Source organism: Zonotrichia leucophrys, chromosome 10 (assembly GCF_028769735.1).
Source record: "Zonotrichia leucophrys gambelii isolate GWCS_2022_RI chromosome 10, RI_Zleu_2.0, whole genome shotgun sequence".
NCBI lineage: Eukaryota > Metazoa > Chordata > Aves > Passeriformes > Passerellidae > Zonotrichia > Zonotrichia leucophrys.
This window is the reverse complement of record NC_088180.1, coordinates 4969430-4989015: the sequence shown is the minus strand read 5'-3', so window position 1 is coordinate 4989015 and position 19586 is coordinate 4969430. Positions and strand designations below refer to the sequence as shown.

General features: G+C 40.0%; 1 protein-coding gene across 3 annotated transcripts in view; it reads right to left on the bottom strand.

Moving 5' to 3' along the window:
* ACSBG1 (acyl-CoA synthetase bubblegum family member 1) overlaps positions 1 to 19586 on the bottom strand; it is a 40550-nt gene that overhangs the window by 13430 nt on the left and 7534 nt on the right. For all 3 annotated transcript variants that reach the window (XM_064721809.1, XM_064721807.1, XM_064721808.1), the window contains exons 2-6: positions 12465 to 12547; positions 3925 to 4142; positions 3192 to 3280; positions 2255 to 2375; positions 394 to 474 (exon numbers count right to left, since the gene is read on the bottom strand). In XM_064721809.1, the coding sequence (XP_064577879.1) occupies positions 394 to 474; positions 2255 to 2375; positions 3192 to 3280; positions 3925 to 4056 (423 nt within the window). In that variant the 5' untranslated portion in view covers positions 4057 to 4142; positions 12465 to 12547. The remainder of the gene's footprint in view (positions 1 to 393; positions 475 to 2254; positions 2376 to 3191; positions 3281 to 3924; positions 4143 to 12464; positions 12548 to 19586) is intronic.

The following is a 19586-nucleotide window of genomic DNA, read 5'->3' as shown; positions in this document are numbered from 1 at the left end:
TCTGTAGTCCAGTTAAAACACTGGATTTTTTAAAAAATTACCGAATTCACAGGCACCAGGGGGCAACTTCTTTTTTAACCATTTGAGAGTACACATTCCCACCTAAAACCTACAGGTGTTTTAATAACCCAGTCAAGTTAAAAATTAGGAAGACACAAGACAGACAGTAAAGTAAGGAAGGGCTTTTCTTAAATGTGAAGTATCAAAGGTAAATTGAACAGAAAAAGCTGATAAAGCTTTTGAATGTGTTTGCTGGAGCACGGCAATGCATTCTAAACAGCAGATAATCACAGTAAAAATGTATCAAATAAATAACAGCCAGGTATTAACTGTAATACATGGGTGTAACCCCGGGCATTGTTTGGTTGTGCCTCTGTTCTAGCATTCACTCACCGTGTACAAATTTGGATGTCTCTCTGCAATGGAGTCCTTATAAAGCACCACGGCCTTCAGGTGGGGCAACCGATTCCAGATCTGTTGCATTTTTTAAAACAAAGTTATTTATTACTCATATCTTGTGTGGGCTTTTATCCACTCTAATGTTACCAAAACTGTAATGGGTTGACAGGCACAAAAGCCTCCCATTTCCCTTCACCTCCAAATATTCTCCCCTAAACTCATCACCAACCAGCTCAACTAGAGGTGGGAGGAAGGGAACTACATAGTCTACACAGACTACACATCTGCTCCAGGAAATCTAGTTCCAGTCAAAAGGTTTAAAAAATGAAAAATAGGCCAGAAATGGCTCCTCAGCATCCTTTCTCATCATGCAGAAAAGGGAACAAAAAGGAACAGTGCAGGCCAAGCTAGAAGCTGACCCAGGCCTGTGATTACCAATAAAGTCCCACAGCAAAAAGTGATGTTCATGTGCTAAAAAAAGTTCTACTTCCTTAAGGACAAAAAAAAAATCAAAGGAAGCTGTATGCACATTGTAAGGATAAATAAAAATATAAAGCTGCAGGCTTCCAGGCAGACAGCAGTGGCTGCTGCTTTCAGCAGCTCTTTGTGTGCTTTGCATGGCCTATAGGAAGCATTGATTTCACTGAATTCTGTGAGAGCCCATGCCTCACAGACACCTTTCAATTAATCACATTTTGAACAGAATTTTGCCAATACAAAAGCAGTGGCTTCATGGTAGCCAGTGTGTACATATTATTAGAAGGATAGCAACTGAGATGTTATTCTTTCAGTCTTGGATTCCAGAAAAAAAGTTTCAAAAAAACCCTCTGCTGGCTAAAGCAGTTCTGGCCAGAGCTCTCTTTTTCTACATAATGTGTATGAACCAAACCCCTTGAGTTGTTCCACTTGGATTCCTCTCCCCATGTCCACAACAGCATAGCCTGGTATTGTGTCAATGACACTGCAAGAAGGCTTATCAGACTGTGTATTTTTATAGAATACTTACAAAAATCTCTCTTCCTCCATATTGCATATAAAACACAACTACAAAATACAAAGTAATTAATGAACAACTTATATGAAATACATTTGAAGAAAAACCTGCATATTTTCTCTCTTGCAGGTATGTGGTCTTGGCAGAAAGCTCCATCATGGAGGGCCCTCCTGCTTCAGCAAATGATGCAAGTCTGATGAATCCACAGGCTTCCCTCAACATCTGACAGACAGACAAACCCTTCTCAAGAGTTTCCTGTGCTCCTCTCCCAAGTCTCCTTGCCATCACATTGGTCTTTCTATCTGGCACTGCTGCTGAAAGGCAGGCCCAGCTGCCCAAGAGTTCTGTCAAAGTTGAGACTGTTCACTTAAGGAGGATCCTGCTTTTTCACTAAGCTCTGTCTCATGTTAACCAAAGTGCAGTAAACTCAAGAGCCTTAGTGGCTGATATTACAAGCAGGAGAAGATGATACCTCGGAAAGAGAAAATTCTGAACACTGACATCCTTAATATTTAAATGGCAGACCTTTACAAACCCTCATCAGCATAATCTCTTCCATTCAAGTGGACTGTGTTTTTCCAAACAGAATCAGGTGGTGACAGTAAAAATATGGGATCAAAATGTGGGTTTTTTCAGGTAAACCTGCAGTGAACCATCCAGTGAGTTCTCTGCTGGAGCCACAGACACTGCAGAGGGTCAGAGCCACCCACGAGCTCTGACACCAGATACCAGATCTCTGAGTAGCAACACACACTTCACAAAGGTTTCATGATACAGAGAGTGTACATGGTATTTGGGACCAACACAACACTGAGAAATGAAAAATTGTGGCTTTTCAGTAATCATTCAGCCACCTTATACCTGCATTATCTTGTCCAGCTGTTTCTGATTTTCCACAACCATGATATCAGTCTTGCTGTCATGGGCAATGTAGTGACAGGCCTCTGGAGAATTGGTTGTATATATCCCTGTGACAATTCCTCTGCATCAAAAAAATAATATATAAAAATATATATAAATATAGATATATGTAAATATAATTATATGTATGTATAAGAACATACATTTATATGCATACACATGCACATAGTATCAAAAGAGAATAATAATCAGATAAAACCTGAAGGGGTATGAAGATGTGGAAGCAAACAGCAGGACAGCTCTAATGTTTGCTTCACATATTCAGATATGCACGAATCTCTGATTTATGCTCATTGGAAAAAGTAATCTCTAAACTATTCAGTAGAAGATGCTAGGACTCAGTGTTTTAACTCACTTAAGGTTACACAGGAGTTAGCTCAGGAAGTGGTAAAAAAATCCTCACTTATGTCCTCTTTTTGTTCAAGCTGTGCACAGATACCAATTTGGATTTCATTGGTACAGAACAGCTTAAGAATTAAAATCCAAATTAACAGGTATCAGAAGCAATCAGGGTAGTTAATATTCATATGTTTCTTCATCTGTTTGAACATATCTTACTGTAGATATCATTAATATTGTATTATTTTCATTAATATAAAACTGGGATTCTCATCTATTTCCCACATTTTCCATTGATAAGATCCTGTACAACACCTTCTGTGTGACTGTCATGCTTAAGCCCATGGCAAACAGGATCCACTTATGAGTGTCAGAACTATTTGGAATATAAGACTCCAGCAGGTTGCTGAAAGCGTCAATCAGTAGCAACACAACTTCCAGGATATGATACAAAATACTGACTTGATACAGTCCCAGACCTAGCAAAATAGAAATCCCCAAATCCCCCTCAAAAATTAACTCTCCCCAAAAATCTTACCCAGCAAAAACAGCTCCAACAGCTGAGATGAACCATTCTGGAGAATTAAATCCAAGGATTGCTACGCTATGGAATCGTTCAAGACCAAGCTTAAAAATAATATACAGGAGATTATATAATATAGGCCCACTGGAGAGAAACATACACACAAATATAAACCATGAACATTTTGATTTATTATCACAGTACTGACAAGGCATGTGAAGACATGTTTTGGTATCCATAGCAAATCTGGCATTTATAAGCAATTAACAGGATGTGAATTTTCCAGTACCTTCTCCTGTCTGCTTGAACACTGCTGTCCAGAAAGTCCCAAGACCCAGAATATTTCAATATGAACAAGAGCATAATAAGTACTAATATTACCCTATATTTAGAATGTTTTAAAGATTGTCTTTATCTCACCAAATTCATCATAGTAGTTTTCCCCTATTTTTTTTATCTTAAGGCCACTGAGCTCTTCTGAGCTCTGCTCCCACGTCCCAGAGACGCAGTGCAACACAGCAGCTCCTCACTTGCAGTCAAGGCTCCCTGACAGCAGTGTTACCTCTGACCAAAAGTCATTTTCATCATTATCATTTCAATAAAGAATATTGAATACTGATCTTCAAGTAATGCAAAAACCTTCTTATATACTGTGGGGTTTGGGGTTGGGGTTTTTTATTAATTTGTTTTTTGCATTTTTAAAGGAGACAGAAGGATTAAAGGCATTGGTTTTGTTTCCTGCACCTACCTTCAAGAAGCTCTTGGCTGCTTTCCTAGAGAGGCAGTAATATTCTGAAAAAGTTATTTTCTCCCATTTTCCATTCTTTTTGCTGGCCAAAGCATTAAGGGATCCATATTTTTCCAGGCTCTCCTTGAACATCTGATGAACTGTTATGGGAGTCTGTGGGCATGAGTTATCTATTCTCAGTCTGACTCTGCCATCAGCAAAAGAAGTCCACAGAGACTCTGGAAGGTAAAGCACCATTGTCAAGGTAATCTGCAATTGAAAAATACCACGTGACTGTGTACCAGAAAACAAGAGGATTGAATAAAGACCCCAGGACTAAGCACAACTCTGGCACTTCCCAGCTCTTGAGAGAAGGGTTGTCCAATTTTCTCATTATCAAATATACCATGTAGAAAGAGAAATCTTTATTTCTTGTACTTCATTCTGCATCTTGAATGAAAGTGCCATACAGAACTCTGTTGATGATGTGTGCTGCAGGCACACCCCCAGTTCCAGCTGAATTTGTTTGCCTGTGCTCAGCTCTGCACTCTCCCTTGTGCCAATGGAGCAGCTGGTGAATCAGAAGGCTGAAGAGATCCAAAAGATACAAAACCTCCACTCCTGTTCAGTATCCAAGCTCCTTTTGCGTGCTCTACCTCTTCCCTCCCTCCTGCCCCTCCAGCTCTTCTCCCTCATCCTTCCCTGCTCCTCACTACTTCCCACAGCTTCTCCCTTGGTCATGTGTCCCATGTTCCAATGTGTCCATTCCGCTCACTCCTGTCTTGCCCTGCTTCCATGGTTCCATTTGTCATCTTCTGTTCTTGTCTTCCTCACCCTCTCTTTTTACCATCCACTTTTTTCTCCCTGTGTGTTTTTCTCCCCTTCTTTGACAGCGCAAAGATGCAGAGCACCAACAAATGTCACTTGGCTCTCACCACTGGTGCCAAGGACGGGGACAGTCCCTGGCACTCACAAGAAATGTCTGCCTCAAAGACTGTCCTTGGCTCTTGCAAACCCTGCAAGGGGCTGAGTATGAATACACTCCTTAGAGGATCTAGGGGTTATGAGTTGGCAAAATTCAGGTGAATTCTCACAAGGAAAGCACAAACCCTCCCACGACTCCTCCATCAAACAGTTCCCATACTTTTGAACAAAACAGTACAAGAACATTTTTAAGATTTTTTTTTTCCTTAGATGTACTTTCATAAATAAAGCAATCTTTTTAGCATAGGCATAAAAATGGATATATTCTACAGTGAGCTGGTGAAAAAATTGCAGACCAAAGTGCTTGGGTTTGTAAGAATTAAGACTAACCGAAAACAGTTCTTTTTGTAATTCCTAATACAAGCTAATAAGCATAATTGTATTTTACTGTGCCTATGGAAAAAGCAAGCTCAGTTAGTATCTGTGCTGTTCCTGCTACCTCAGTGGCTGAAAAAGAGCAGTTTTGGAGTGTTCTAAAGCACAACATGCATCACACCCCTCTCCAGTGCTATTCTAGTTGCTTCAGAGGTCTGGGAACTGCCTCTCTGAGCACCTGTGGCAATACAGGAACACATCGGCCACAGCTGGATCCACAGCAGTGCTATAGAACACACTTGCAGCCTGCACCAAGAGCAAACTGCTGTAAACTCACCAACATTTCATTCCATTCCTGCTCCTGGCTGGCAGATTTGCATTCTTCACCTGACAAACAGAAGGTGCTAATGACAACAATAAGTACAAATTAAGCTGCTTCATCTCCATGCACCTTCATTTTCTCATGTGTCAATGGCACATAATGACTTTCAAAACACAGAGGTGGAGCTGTGCTTAGGTCACTGGAGAAAGGGCATCATAAATCCAGACAGTTTAGAAACAAATAGCTGTGAAGGAGTTTAGGTAATAGACAGACTTTATCAAAGTGTAAGCAGTAGCACCCAATAAATATTTTATGAGTTGAGAAGGCAAAGCAGCTGTTTCTGCACTTAACCCCAAAGCAGGTGTGAAAAGGATGAGAGGCAGAAGCTATTGTCAATCCAAATGTTTATTGGACTCAGTGACACACCAAAGTCCAGATGAAAAATTATATATATAGATGTTCTGGCTTCCAAAACAAAGGTATCAGGGATTGCAGGTGTGCTTGGACACAGATAGGTGACTGCTCTGTTCAAAACAAAATCATAGCATACAGAGCTAAAATACAACTTTCTGGTCCATATATTATAAATGTTCCTGAATAAAGACGTTCCTCTCTTGAAGGAAACAGAAAATATTACTAACATTACAGACGTTGCATTAATAGTCTTTTCACTTCACATGTGCAGCAAATAACAGCACTGCTGCCAGAGAATAATTAAAATTAATCAAATTCCTGAAATACCTATACATAGAAACAAAAAATGTACTTGAAAATTGGGTTTCCTTTTGTTTTCCTTATGCAGGTTTTTCTGCTGTTAAAAAGGCATCTTTGATTCATATCAAAGATAAGGAACAGAATCACTCTCAGAGACTCTGTGCATCACCTTAATAATACTCAAGATACAGCACAAACAAATATAAACCTGAATGCCCATACAGTGTCTGCTTTTGCATGTATTTGCAGGTAGAACTTAAATCTCAGAACAGTTCTGAAATCTCAATAAGCCAAATAATTCTAAAAATCTAATTTGTCTGTCCCCAGAGTTAGTAAAAAACCCAGAACATGAACAATATATTCCTCTGTCAGTTTGCAGAGGGATTTTGAGCAGAGGGCTCATTCTTCATAGAAAGTGCCTGGGAAGGAATGCCTGGCTAAATACTAAATGCATCGATTATAAATGTTGGGAGAAGCAAAACAGGTGTTCTGCCTCAGTAGCACCTGAAAGTTAAACTGCAATGTCCAGGCTGGAAATCAACTCAGCACCTCCTGAAACCAAAGTGGAGATCAGAATAAAACCCTTCAATATACACCCTTAGCACTGGTACCTTATACAACTGTAGCTTCATAGAGTAACAGGAAAAAACTCAGCACTGCAGCTCAAAGCACTTGATGCCACTAAGTTTTGTGTATGCAAGCAAAGAGTTGTTCCTTTCCTCTTTCTTCCACTAACTTCTGCTACCTGCATTGTGCTTCATAGCCAAAATGCTTTTTCATTCACTACTATGTGACCTTGGCTCATGTCCTTCATATGAATTCTGAAGGTCAGAGATGGTGCAAAAAGATTTCTGCTTAAAGAAGGCTATATTGGCAGATAAGAAGAACAGAGATTTTATTCAGGTGATAAAATCTGGACTGTCACTGTTTGAGGCTCTGGAAGGACATTTTTTTCCCTATGTCATTCTGCTCCAAGGCCAAAAACTCCATGATCAGACTTCATTTTCCGTGTTTCACTGCCTTCCCTGCTGAAGGAAGAGATGGCTCAGGGTAGTCTCATTCATTAGTTATAACAGGATCACTGTACTGCAGCCTCTCTTGGGAACTGTTCTAAGAAAAGCTGATCTAAATACCTGGGATTTCAGATGGGCAGTTTTCCCACCAAGATGGGAACTAAAGTGTAAATTTTCAACAAGAAACTTAACAGGAGGAAAAAAGTAGTTAAGAACCCCTTAAAAGATAAACTTGCAGTTTTCAACTCATCTTTTACAATATAATCCCAAATTTATGAACTGTTTACATGTGAATACTGTGTACAAAGTACCTTTGTTATTCAAATATTTTACACCAAGTTTGAAATTACACACAACATAGAACACGTTACACATTTTGTGGTTTTTAACAGCCAGTTTATTCCTTCCACCATGTAAAATGGGAAGTTCTGACATGGTACAAGCCCAAATATGAAAAATTACTTCAAACAGATAAACAAATAACAATTTTTTTCCCCGTGTATAATCAGTCTGGCTGAAACTGCTGGACCTCTGGGATATATGAAGGATCAAGAGAAATCAAGAGAAATACACTAATCCTACAGCTTAAAGCTAATATCATTAGTGAAACCTTCCTGCTCACTACCTGACCTGCAAGCATTCTGGTGACTGCCAGAAAGGATTTGAGAATATAAATGAATTCAGGTGTTTATGGAAGAACAGCTCTGAGAGCCATATAAAATGCAAAGGACCCAAGGTCACCTTTCAGACAGATAAACAGCCTGATTGTGGAATGGCCCTGCTGCATGATCTGAGCAACTCCAAGTGATATTCCACAGATATGCCCTGCGAAGCAAGAAGTAAACCAGTAATTTAACTTCTGCCTGAAAATTAATCAGAACTAACTCACAAAACAGGGTCTTGATTATATGCCAGGTGCTGCAAAACATCACTCTGCCCTAATGACAAGAGAAGGAATTCAGCTCTCTGCTGGAGGCATTCCTGTCAGTCACCATCCAAGATTCCACAGCTATGACGCCACCACATTCTGCTGAAAACAGAAATACACCATTCCTCCTCTCACACACTATTTTTCAATTTTCTTCAAGATGTTTGTGACCCTGAAAGATTAACTTCATTTTAGTAAGAGCTGGAGCTGAATAAACACTGTTTAGAGTCTGCAAGCTTGGCATTTGTGTCCAACTTCTCCTTGTGCCAATAAACAGATTAAACAAAGGTACAGAACTTTGGAATTTCAAGAGAACCTGAAAGTCTCAGCCAGCCCAAACACATAGTGATTCTTCTAATAAAACACACAAACTGTGTGTGGCTGTGTGTTCCTGTGGTTTGTCTTGCCACAGCTGAGGGAAGAAAAGGGTTTTCTGTTATATTACCAGTTTTCCACAATAAACAAATAATTTTACCCTCTCTAACAGAAAAGGCAAATAGAGGAAATATTTTTAAATTAGCCAAAACACACAAAAATATTTCAATTAATGGAAACTTCTACTTTTTCCACTGCAGGAAAAGGGAACAATTATTAATTACAATAAAACATTCTCCTCCTCACATCAGTAAACCCCTACAGTGTGGACCAGAGAAATGAGATATCCTCCAAAGAATGCCTCCACCAGCTGACGTGGAGGGAGTGGTGCACCAGGACAAGTGCAAAACAAGCTTCATAACAATACTGACGCCTCTAAAAGTGATTACGATGCACCAAAATGAAAGCGTGTGGAGGGTGTAATCAGGAGGAATCATCACTACAGAAACATTGCCCAGGCATGCAGGAATGGAAAGTCAAAACTCAGAATTGAAATTGGTGAGTAATGTGAAAAGTCACAAGAAGGGCACTTACAGGTACAGTGGCAATCAGAGGGAGAACCAGTGATACTGTGGGCAACTCACTGACACAAGACAGGCACAGGTCTGATGCTCTCAGTGCCTTCTTCACCTCGAGGTCAGGCTTCCTGAGCTTCCAATCCTAGTGGAAGGTGAGCTGTTTTACCTACAGCAGCAGAACATCAAAGCAGGGACCACTTACACAAACTGCACGCATACACAAACTGCACGCATACAAGAGTTGATGGGACCTGATGGGTTCCTTCAGAGTGGACACTGAGAACCCAGGTCAAAGCCATCCCAAGGCTGCTCTCTGTCATCTTTGAGAAAGCACAGCAATCTGGTAAGGTCCCCATCACAAGAAAAAAGGTAAATGCCACATCTGTCTTCAGAGAGCAGAAGAAAGAGGATGCAGAAAACTAAGGGTCAATCAGCCTCGCCTCAGTCCATGGAAATGCTATAGAACAAACTCTCCTAGAAATCATTTTGAGCTATAAAATGGTGACTGAAACCAGCGAGAATGGCCACCCTTAACTTGGCCCTGTAAATAAAACCCACCTGCCTTCCAAGATGAGCTGACTAGCTCTGAAGGTGAAAGCAGCAGCACATTGCTTACTCTACCTTTAACAAAGTCTTTGACAACTTCTGCATAGCCCAGCATCCTTGGAAGGTTTGAACCAGCTGCAATTGGAGGAACAGGTATATAAAATATTGACTGGACAAGTAGTCTTTAGGAACAGTGGTCAGCAATTCTAAGTCTTGTTAGCAGTCAATTCCAAGTGACATTCTTCAGGGGTTACTTGTGAGAATGACACTGTACAATGATAGCACTCTTGTCCTGGACAACAGAATGCACTCTCACCAGCTTCAGTGAGCAAACTTGAGGAAGTGATGGACAGGACAAAAGGCAGGGTGGCCATCTGGATGGACATCAGCATACTGGAAGAATGGGCTGACACAACCTGAAAGCTTGAAAAGGGTGAAGCCAGGTCTTGCACTCTGGGAAGGACAGCCCCATGGCACAGCATGGGCTGGATGCCAGCTGGCTCAGCAGGAAAACCCCCATGGCTCTGCAGAACAGGTTGGCTGTGTGCCCCAATGGAGATGAAGGCTAACTGCACCCCTGGCTGCACTGGCAAGATTAAGCCAGCAGACCAAGGAAAGGGATTATTTCCCCCTACTCAGTGCCCCTGAGACAGTGTGCAAGAGAGAAATCCTGACAAGCAAACTGGCACAAGCCAAAAAAAAGGGACTCCTGGACAGTCAGGGGTCTGGAGCACACCACGTACAAGAATCCCTGCAGGAACTGTGTTTCTCCAGTCTGGAGAAGATACAAAATGAATCTACCTGCAGTTTGTCAAAGACTGAAGCAGGTACTATGAGGAAAACAGATTTTTCTCAGAGGCACACAGCAGAAGGACAAGAGGCAATTGACATGAGCTGCAGCAAAGAGAATTCTTGCTGGATCAAGAATTTCACAGTGTAGGTGACTCAGCCTAAGAAGAGGTACTGAGAGGCTGTACAATTTCCCTGGAAGTTTTCAAAACTCAGCTGAACAAAGCCACAAGGCTTCCTATGAGCAGAAAGATGTCCTAGTTGCCCTCCTCTTTTCTGACATAAATTATTTTGCTGATTCCATCAGTATAAAACCAGCATGGATGAGCTCTCTTCTAACTTCACACTGGTTTTAAGTCAATGTAATGCGTGCTGCCAACATTAAAGGTACTCTGGATTCACATATGCATTAGAAAACCCCCAAATCCTGCTTCCACAGGAATGAGCTTCTATACATTGGTAGAAAGGAATGGGGAAAAATTATAGAACAACCTGTGGTCCTTATTAAATAAATTTACTATTGAGGTTGCAGAATGTATCAACGATAAAGTGAGGAAGTCAGTTCTGAACAACTAGAAGATATCAGAATCTCCTCCTTTTCTCTTCACATAAAATGTAGACCTCCTGCAACCAGTCACTGAACTTCCTTCTCATGAAAGATCTTTTGGGAGGAGTTTTTGAAATTCAGTCCTCACCTCACCACTCAGCATCTGCAGTATGATGTTTCCATGTTAAAGCCTGCTTCCCATTTAAATGGATAACAAGTAGAGCCACAGATTCCCAAGGTCAAATAGAAGACAAAGTCTAACAAATTGTAAGCTCCTGATTCATCAACTAGAAACATATCTAAACACCAATAAAGGAACTGCTTAATTAAAATGGATAAGGTGTGACCTGTGTTTGCAGGAAAATTATGATGGAACAGCTGGAATGGGCTCTATCCTTAGCTGTTCACCTCAGCTTTGTGGCAGAGGCTGTGGTCAGCCCTGCAGGAGTGGCTGAGTGAAAGGTGCCTTCCTGCTGGAGCTCTGCTTGACAGCCCAGCTCACTTCTCTAAACTGCAGCAACCTCTGGGAGAGAAGCAGGTAGGGAGCTGGCAGCATTAACCACTGTCCCAGATAAATGCTCAGGAAAATAGGTCAGAGCCTTCACAAGCACTCTGCAGAATCAGTCGCAGCGACAATCTACATAGAGAACATGCAGCTCAAACAGTACAATAAGATACCCTGTGAATTTGAAAACAGGAGTTTGTTATGCCTTTATTCATCCACATTTATTTCCTGCTCACTGAAAGCATACACCTAGCAGTTCACTTCTTGGAAAGAACCCTCCTGTGTATCAAAGACCTGCCTATTGAAAAGTAACTATATATCCAGACAGATAAATATTTATACACACTATACAGCCTGCATGCAAGATTCCTACATAGATCAGATAGCTATGTGCTCACTGCTTCAGTTTTCTCCTAGAACAAATGTTTTGTTGTAATGAGCACATTTAGATAACCAGTAGCAGCCTCTCCAAGGCAACAGGGAACTCTCTTAGGGGCAAGTTTTGCTAGCAAACCTCCTTTAAGCCACATGGCAGCACGCTCAGGCAAGCCATTCAGCCCTGCAGCTGGATTCAATGACACCAGTGTGCACATGCTCTGATGCAACACACAATTGACCAAAGCACAGATATTCCTTTAAAGCCTCCAGTTATTACACTGCACACCAAATCCTCCCCAGGAGACAGCTGGTGGGTAGGCTGTGATGTCAAAGGTAACACAAAAATTTGCATGATTCTCAATAGGATCAAGCTATTTTTAATTTTTATCTAGTCATCATTTCAAATACAGACAAACACTGGCAGAAACACATGCAAATTTTCAGGCAGCTCCTGAAGAATTTTCAGCTGCCCTGACTCACTTCAGTTTTAATTTTGTCTTTCATTAACTGAGCCTTGAGAAATTGTCAGTCAAAACCTGCTAGAAAAGACATAAAAATTACATTTAAAAAGAAAAAACAAACCTAAGAAGAGCTCAAATTTCCAAGGATCATCTTTAACACATTTACCTGCTGGTTCAATGCCTTCACCCTGGGTCTCCTCCAAATGAGGCAGCAGATCCCTGCAGACAGTCTCTGCATCTGTAAAGGTTCTAAAAGCAAACAGAACAATTAAGATGGTATCCAAGAGCACTAGCAGGATCTACTACAATCAGTGTACAAATATGCAAAATAGATATCAAAAGGTAAACAAAACCACAGCTTGCAAGCACTTTGAAATACAAGCAGGTGGAATTAGAAAGTTCAGAGCTGTCAAATACATTTTCACCCTTGCACACTCCACTATGATCCAGTGCAATGGAAATGCCTTGCCCTAAGAATGACATTCTTTTTTTCACACTTTTGGTTAAAACATCATGGAATATACCAGATGAAGACACTAACTTTGAAATTCCACAAAGAGGCCATGAAGCATACAAGTATGAAGAATGAGTTACCATCTTAACCCTGATCATACTGACACTGCTACAACAACACCACCTTGTAAATTGTCACTGTTGATACCTTGATGAAGCTCTGAAGTCAGGGCTTTTTTTTTTTAGGCCAGGAAGAGAAGGCAATTTTAAAAATAATAATACTAATAATTATAATAATAAAGTTTCTCAACAATGTCACCAACACAACAAATTATCATTAACACATGAATGAAATTAACTTTTCCTAAAAGTAAACAGACCAAGTTTAAAGTACAAATACAAACTCTAACCCAAAAATCTGTAAGGTGACAGACTGCTAAGAATTCCATGTGCAAAATACCTAAAAAATAAGCATTTAGAAATTACCAAATATAGCAATGCACTACAGATTGTACAAGACTAGCAGCATAAAGATTTTTTAATTTAGCTAATTTCATTTCACAGAACAAATGGTGGGAATCAGAAGCTTTAGAGGCTAAGAAGAAGCTAGGACTTCCTTCATTCTTTCTGCATACATACAACAGAAGAGTCCTGAGTGAAGCTCAGGAAATCCTTCCCCTCCATAGTGTAATAAATTAACTCAAAATGTAGAAAAAGAAAGTTGAAACAATACCCTTCACAGCTTTCAAATAAATACAACCTCAAAAGCAGCTTTTACACAGTGGGGACAGGGAACAAACAGCAGCACCAAACACTACATCAGGCGCTATTTCCCATTTCATATTAACAACCACACTTGTAAAATACTTATACACGTGGGACACTCCTAGAATTTATTATTGTCACAAAAGCCTTAAGCAAGCTGTATCTCCCTTACAACAATGCAGCAGACCCTGTAACTCCTCACCCCTCAGAAGTGACAACCACAGTTCTTTTCCTGCCTCACTCTTCCCCACAGGTACCCTCAGGGCAGGGCACGGGTCACAAAAGCAGCTGAAGGAAAACAAGGAGTCATCACTAATCTTGCCTGTGAGGATATTTCCTCTCTTGTTAATGGCATGAAACATGAAAGGGCTTGTCTGATAAGCAAAATGAGGATCTGAAAATAGTCACTGCCTTGGTGAAGGCAGATACTGAAGGGAAAATGAGTAATTTAAATATAGAAGGGGATTAGCCCACATTTTGAAAGGTAAGCCTGTGTTTGATATGTGGAAAAAATAGTGACTTAATGAAGTGGGATTGCAAAGACAGAATGAAAGAGCAGGAAGATCTGTTTGGGAATAAAACAAAAAATCCCCACCAGAAATAACTTAAGAACATATGATTGTCTGCTATCTCAAAACACTTGATATAATTCTTGATTCTTTTCCTATTTTAAAGAAAAACTATATTTGATGTTTAACAATCCAGTGGAACCTTTTGCTTTAAATATCTTGTGAATAAAAAAGCTTTTTATTATTTTACAAAACAAATAACCTGAAGTCTTGGTCCAAAGATAACCAAAACTTTTTTGATGAAAACAAAGAGCAGAAAAGCCTTCTGAATAAAACAACTCTGATTAGTAATGTACCAGAAGAGCCTCATCTGATGATACTCAAAACATTAATAAACATTATTAATGACTTTTTCTAGATTAATATCTCTTTAGCTTGTTTTATTCTTATCTATTATAGGACACTGGATCAGTTTGCATTATATTCTCTTTATAGAAAAACAGCAACCAACATTTGAACTTCTGGACTTCCTCTGGTAATGCTTCAATGTGCAAAACTTCCATGAGGATCCCTACACATTCAGGATCTTTGTAACACTCCATGCTACACAGTTCTTACCTGTCCCCATGGATCAGGCAGCTCATTTGAGAGGGAGGTTTATTGCCCTGAAAGTACAATTAAGAAATTTTCTCTTCCAACAACAACTTCTGTGTATATTCAGAACCATTGCTTCTGAGTGAAAGAATGTGGCTTTGATGACTCTACTTTAACCTTTTATTAAGAGTTATTTCTTTAAAAATTAAGTAAATATCCAAGAATGGTTATGGTATCTGGAACTGTTCAAGACTGAACTGAGCAGAATTTGGTGGGGCTGCCTGATCAAGAGCTTACTGAGCATAAATTGCACCAAGGAGAAAAGGCACTGCAGAACCATGGCATGGTGCCAAGATGCCCCAGCAAAACCAAAATGCCTCAGAGATCTGGACTTTGGCTCTTAAATTTTTTATTAAGACTGAGGTTCTGCATAAATTTTTCAGTGTTATTAGTGCAGGGCCAGCATCTTCCAAAATCCAACTACCAGTTTAAAGGTGGACTTTCTGCATCTGATTTCTGCAAGTTTACAATTCCAAAGATAAGCAAAAAATTCTACAAATCACACAGAGCTTGAATTCAACAGTGGGGGTCACTTGAACAAGTCAATTAGGACAAACTGAGACAGAGTTCCAAAACACTGATCAGCTAGAACTAACCAAAGCACATTTCTGTAGAACTCCATCATGGATGTTTTTGAATGACAGCATTTCCTGATGTAATTTGGGCTTTAATTTCAAGGTGCTGCTCTAGCAAACATGACCTCATCTGCTGCCTGAATTCAACACCCTGCTCTCACCTGAGACAGCCCAGGCTGCCTGGTTTACCCAGAGCTCTGGGGCAAAGCCCAGCACTGCCCACCCCACCCACAGCTCCCACCACTCCCCTGCGCCCCCTGGGTGCTTTTCCACACTGAAGCTGCTCTCACACACCAGGCCAACCTGAAAAGCAAGATTCTGAACATTCTCTATTAAGGGATTAACAAAGGGACAGCTTCCTTTCCCTCTGTTTCCATGACTGTAACAGCTCTAGTGAGATTTATCTTTGCAACCCAGGAAGCAATGTGTGTGTGAGGTGAAATAATGACTGATGGAACTGATAGCCCTTCCTGCTGGGTGTGAGTCACCAGAGGAGAAGCATCCAATCTGGATTTGCTGTCATAGCAATTACTGGTTTTATCTGAGTGTATTTGATAGCAACCACTGAATACAGTATCACTTCTTATTGTAACTACAGAAACTAAATGCCACAGCTAAATCCCTCTGCTTTTATCATTACAAAATGAGTGCTCTTTTGCTAATTGCACACTAGAAAAGCTGTTTGCTCTGTTACCATAATGATGTTTAGTGATTAATGGCACTACTTACCGTGATACCAATTTCCATATTTTTTATTGTTGTTTTAAGGGACTTTGGAATTAGCCTTTCCCTTCCACAGGCTCTGTTTCCTGTTCTGGGAATTAAATTTCTGCTTACACCTCATGCTCTAGGCCAGATACAGATATTTGCTGTCATCTAAATTGTTTCCTCATAGTAAAATCTGGTGGAAATACAAACAATAAAACTGAAGAGCATCTACTAAGTCAGTCTTTAATATGATAATAAATCATTTTCCTCTTTGGAAAAAACATTTTATAGAAACTCACACTTGAATAAGCCTTACAGAATACACTGAGTGTCCTGTAAAATTAGGTTGTAGCTTTTCTCTCAAATTTAAAAACTATGAAATTTATGTTCTAGGATATATTTTGGCCTTGTTTCTGCAGACTGATTTTTACTACCACAAACTGCACCAAGAGAATATGAACACTGTTATGCAGCCATCATATTATTATGAAATTTAAGGGGAACCTATTCATTAAACAGATGGGAGCAAATAAAAAGACATCTCATTCTTTTGGTATTCCCATTCCCTATCCTATTCCTGTTCAACTCCTGTAATCTTGTCAATGTTAAGTTTTTACCAGTCAGCTCTCCACAGGAATTATCAAAAATTTTAAAAATCAGCCTTTCTAGAGAGAGAGAGAGGCTTTTTATAAAGTTGCAAAAATAAGCCATTTAACAAATAATTACATTCATAAATTGTTAATACATTGTTCAGGACAAGGTATTCCTTTAGAAGTCAGAATATTTACTCATAACCCCCTATGCACATAGAGCAAGCCAAAGTACTTGTACATTTGGAAATCACATTGACAACTGCTCACAAAGAAGACTCAAACATTTTTTTGTCATAAAACCAGTGGGTAGTTCAGACCACACATTCACTCAGAGCCACATTCTGAGCTTCCAGACCTGTGCTGTCAGATTCACAGTGGAGATACCATCTCCTCCTCCCTTTCTTGGTATTCCTGCTGCAGAGGCTTCTTCATTACACAGCTTTTCCACTCCCACCCTGCTCCTGGGTACTGTTGTACCACATGTGAGATCACCATGCAGCAAAATATTTTTATTAATTAATTATTCTTATTCTGGCTTCATGGATGAGACATAGTCACTGTTGAAGATGCTGCATTCATTATCAGATAAGCTGAGGTTGTGATGTGATGCCTCTGTTTAGAAGAGCAGTATGTTCAAGGTGCAAAGCTCTGGATGTGGTCAACTATGTTACTGCAGTTCAGGTCCTCTTAACTTTCAAAGCTTTTATTATAAAACTTGCATGATTGCAAGATTTTTCTGCTTTTGCCCTCTCAAAAGAAATTATCCTGCAGACTGTCTGCAACAGAGAACACAGCCAATAGGGAGGGAAAGCTCAGTTACAGTGTCTGCAGAGTGCATACAATTTCTCTGTCCCCTACATGATTTTTTCCAAAGAGCAATCTTGTTCAGCTTCTCCTGGGGATGCTCTGACAGCACTGCTTCCAGACACAGGGGCTCTCAGGAAGGCTCAGTGCTGCTCTGCTCTCACTGTGATGATCCAAAGCACTGCAGCTCCTTCCTCTGCCTGGTTGCTCCTCTGGGCACATCACCTACAAGCTCACCAGGGACTGCATTCACATGGCAGTGGGCATGTTACTTCATACTTCTTACAACAAAGTCCCCACCTTTTAATTAAACTCCTTTCTCTGCTTGCCTTGCCCAAAGAAATATTTTGTAAGACACAGGTGTTTATCTTAGGGAGCAATGTGTGCAGATTCCCATTTGCACAAGCATTTTTCCCTCAAACACTTCTTTGTTGAACTGGCTTTCCTAACTATTAAATATTAATCCTATTTAATAAACACAAAAAATAGGCTGAAGTGGAAAATATGCCTTTTTCCAAGGCAGAACTTCTTCAAAAATTTTGATTTTATCTTTTACTACTTGCTTCTCTTGAGGACAACTTAGTGAATTCCTTCTCTGAACTCCTGCAGCTTGTTGGCTTGATTATTTAAGGAATCCACTATATGGATCCATATAGATGACAAAACATCCTTCTTCTAATCAAGTGCCCATCTTGTGCTGTTCCAGTCTTGGTGACAAGTGTCCCAAATATTGATCTCTGTTCCAACACTGAGGAATTCCCCCCTCCAAGCTCTTGCTGCATGTTCCCCAGGCCAACCCAGCTATACACATTCCACCAGCCTTGCTTTGCATTAGAGTTGCTTTGGGGAGTGTTTTGGGTCTACATCTGCACATTCGTAAAAATTTTTCATTGGGTGTTAGACATTTTCAACAGCTCATTGGGACATTTGAATTGCAGAGGGAATCATTAAGTATTCATCTGCCAACTCTTCTGGCAGCAAAAAGTAATGGCTTAAATTACCTATGGGTAACCTCTGAAAACTGTAATGACTCTGGTATTTTGCCTGGAGACTTCAGAAACTAAATATCTTCATCTGGATCCCATTCATGAGAAATCCTTTCCCAAATCCCCATGTATCCTATAAGAGACCAAAATACCAAATCCAGTATTTTAAAACAGAACTCTAGGGACAGAATGTAGAAATGAGCACATTTCTACAATGTGACAAAGACAATAAATTCAGAATCACAGATCTGACCTAGAGTTCTAGACAAAGACAATAAAGTCACTCTGACTAAAATCAACATAGCACCACAGCTTTGATAGGCTGGCAGCTAAAGAGACTGGCACAAAAACAGCCAAGAAAATACTCTATCTCCAGACTCTGAGGTGCTACCAACTGTTACCCAAGATGTTCTGAAGATGTCTTCTCATTTTTATGACATAAGGGAAAAAACCCCCACAGTAATGACACACCACATTAGTTCTTTAAACCCCCATTTTCTGTAATGTAGTATTTTTCCTGTAATGCGTAGAGAGTCACAGGAAGTCCCCATGGCCCTTTACAGGACACTGGTCATCTTATTTACTAATTACTCCTCTATTCAAATGAGGGCAATATTATAATACATTCCTTATTAATTCTATTTAAAAGTTCCCCTTTGCCCTTGAAGAACAGGTTAGATTTAGCTGTTAATTGGTTTCCCTGCCCTCATGAGATTTAAAAACAGGGCCATAGATCAGCCCAGATATGTTCCTATTCTTGCAAAAAGGCTCAGCTGATTCAACAATCACTTTGATTTTCCCAGTGCACAAGAAACCAGTCTTTGTCAAATTACTCACACAATTCTCGCACAAAGATATAGTTAAAAGCTAAACAAATGCTGAATAAAGAACAAAATACTAGTGTTAAACAGCTGAGATCTATTTTACCATATAACACAGTTGGCACACACCTTCTAGTAAAACCTATTTCTTTATTTGCAAAAAACAGAACTGAAGCATTTTATTCTTGTTGAGAATAAATATCCTCAAAAATCAGGTCATGTATTTTGGTGAGCAGAGCAGTTTTAGGGATAGCTGAGAACTTCATGGCTGAATGGGAAGAAATAAACAATGTAACGAGCCTTTTTTCTTCTCCCCCAAAAAGGCTCTATTCAGCAATTGGGAGCATACTACAACCCTGCCCTGACCTTGGTACAGATTTTCTGGCTCTGTCCTCCCCTGCACAGCAAAATCCCAGACCT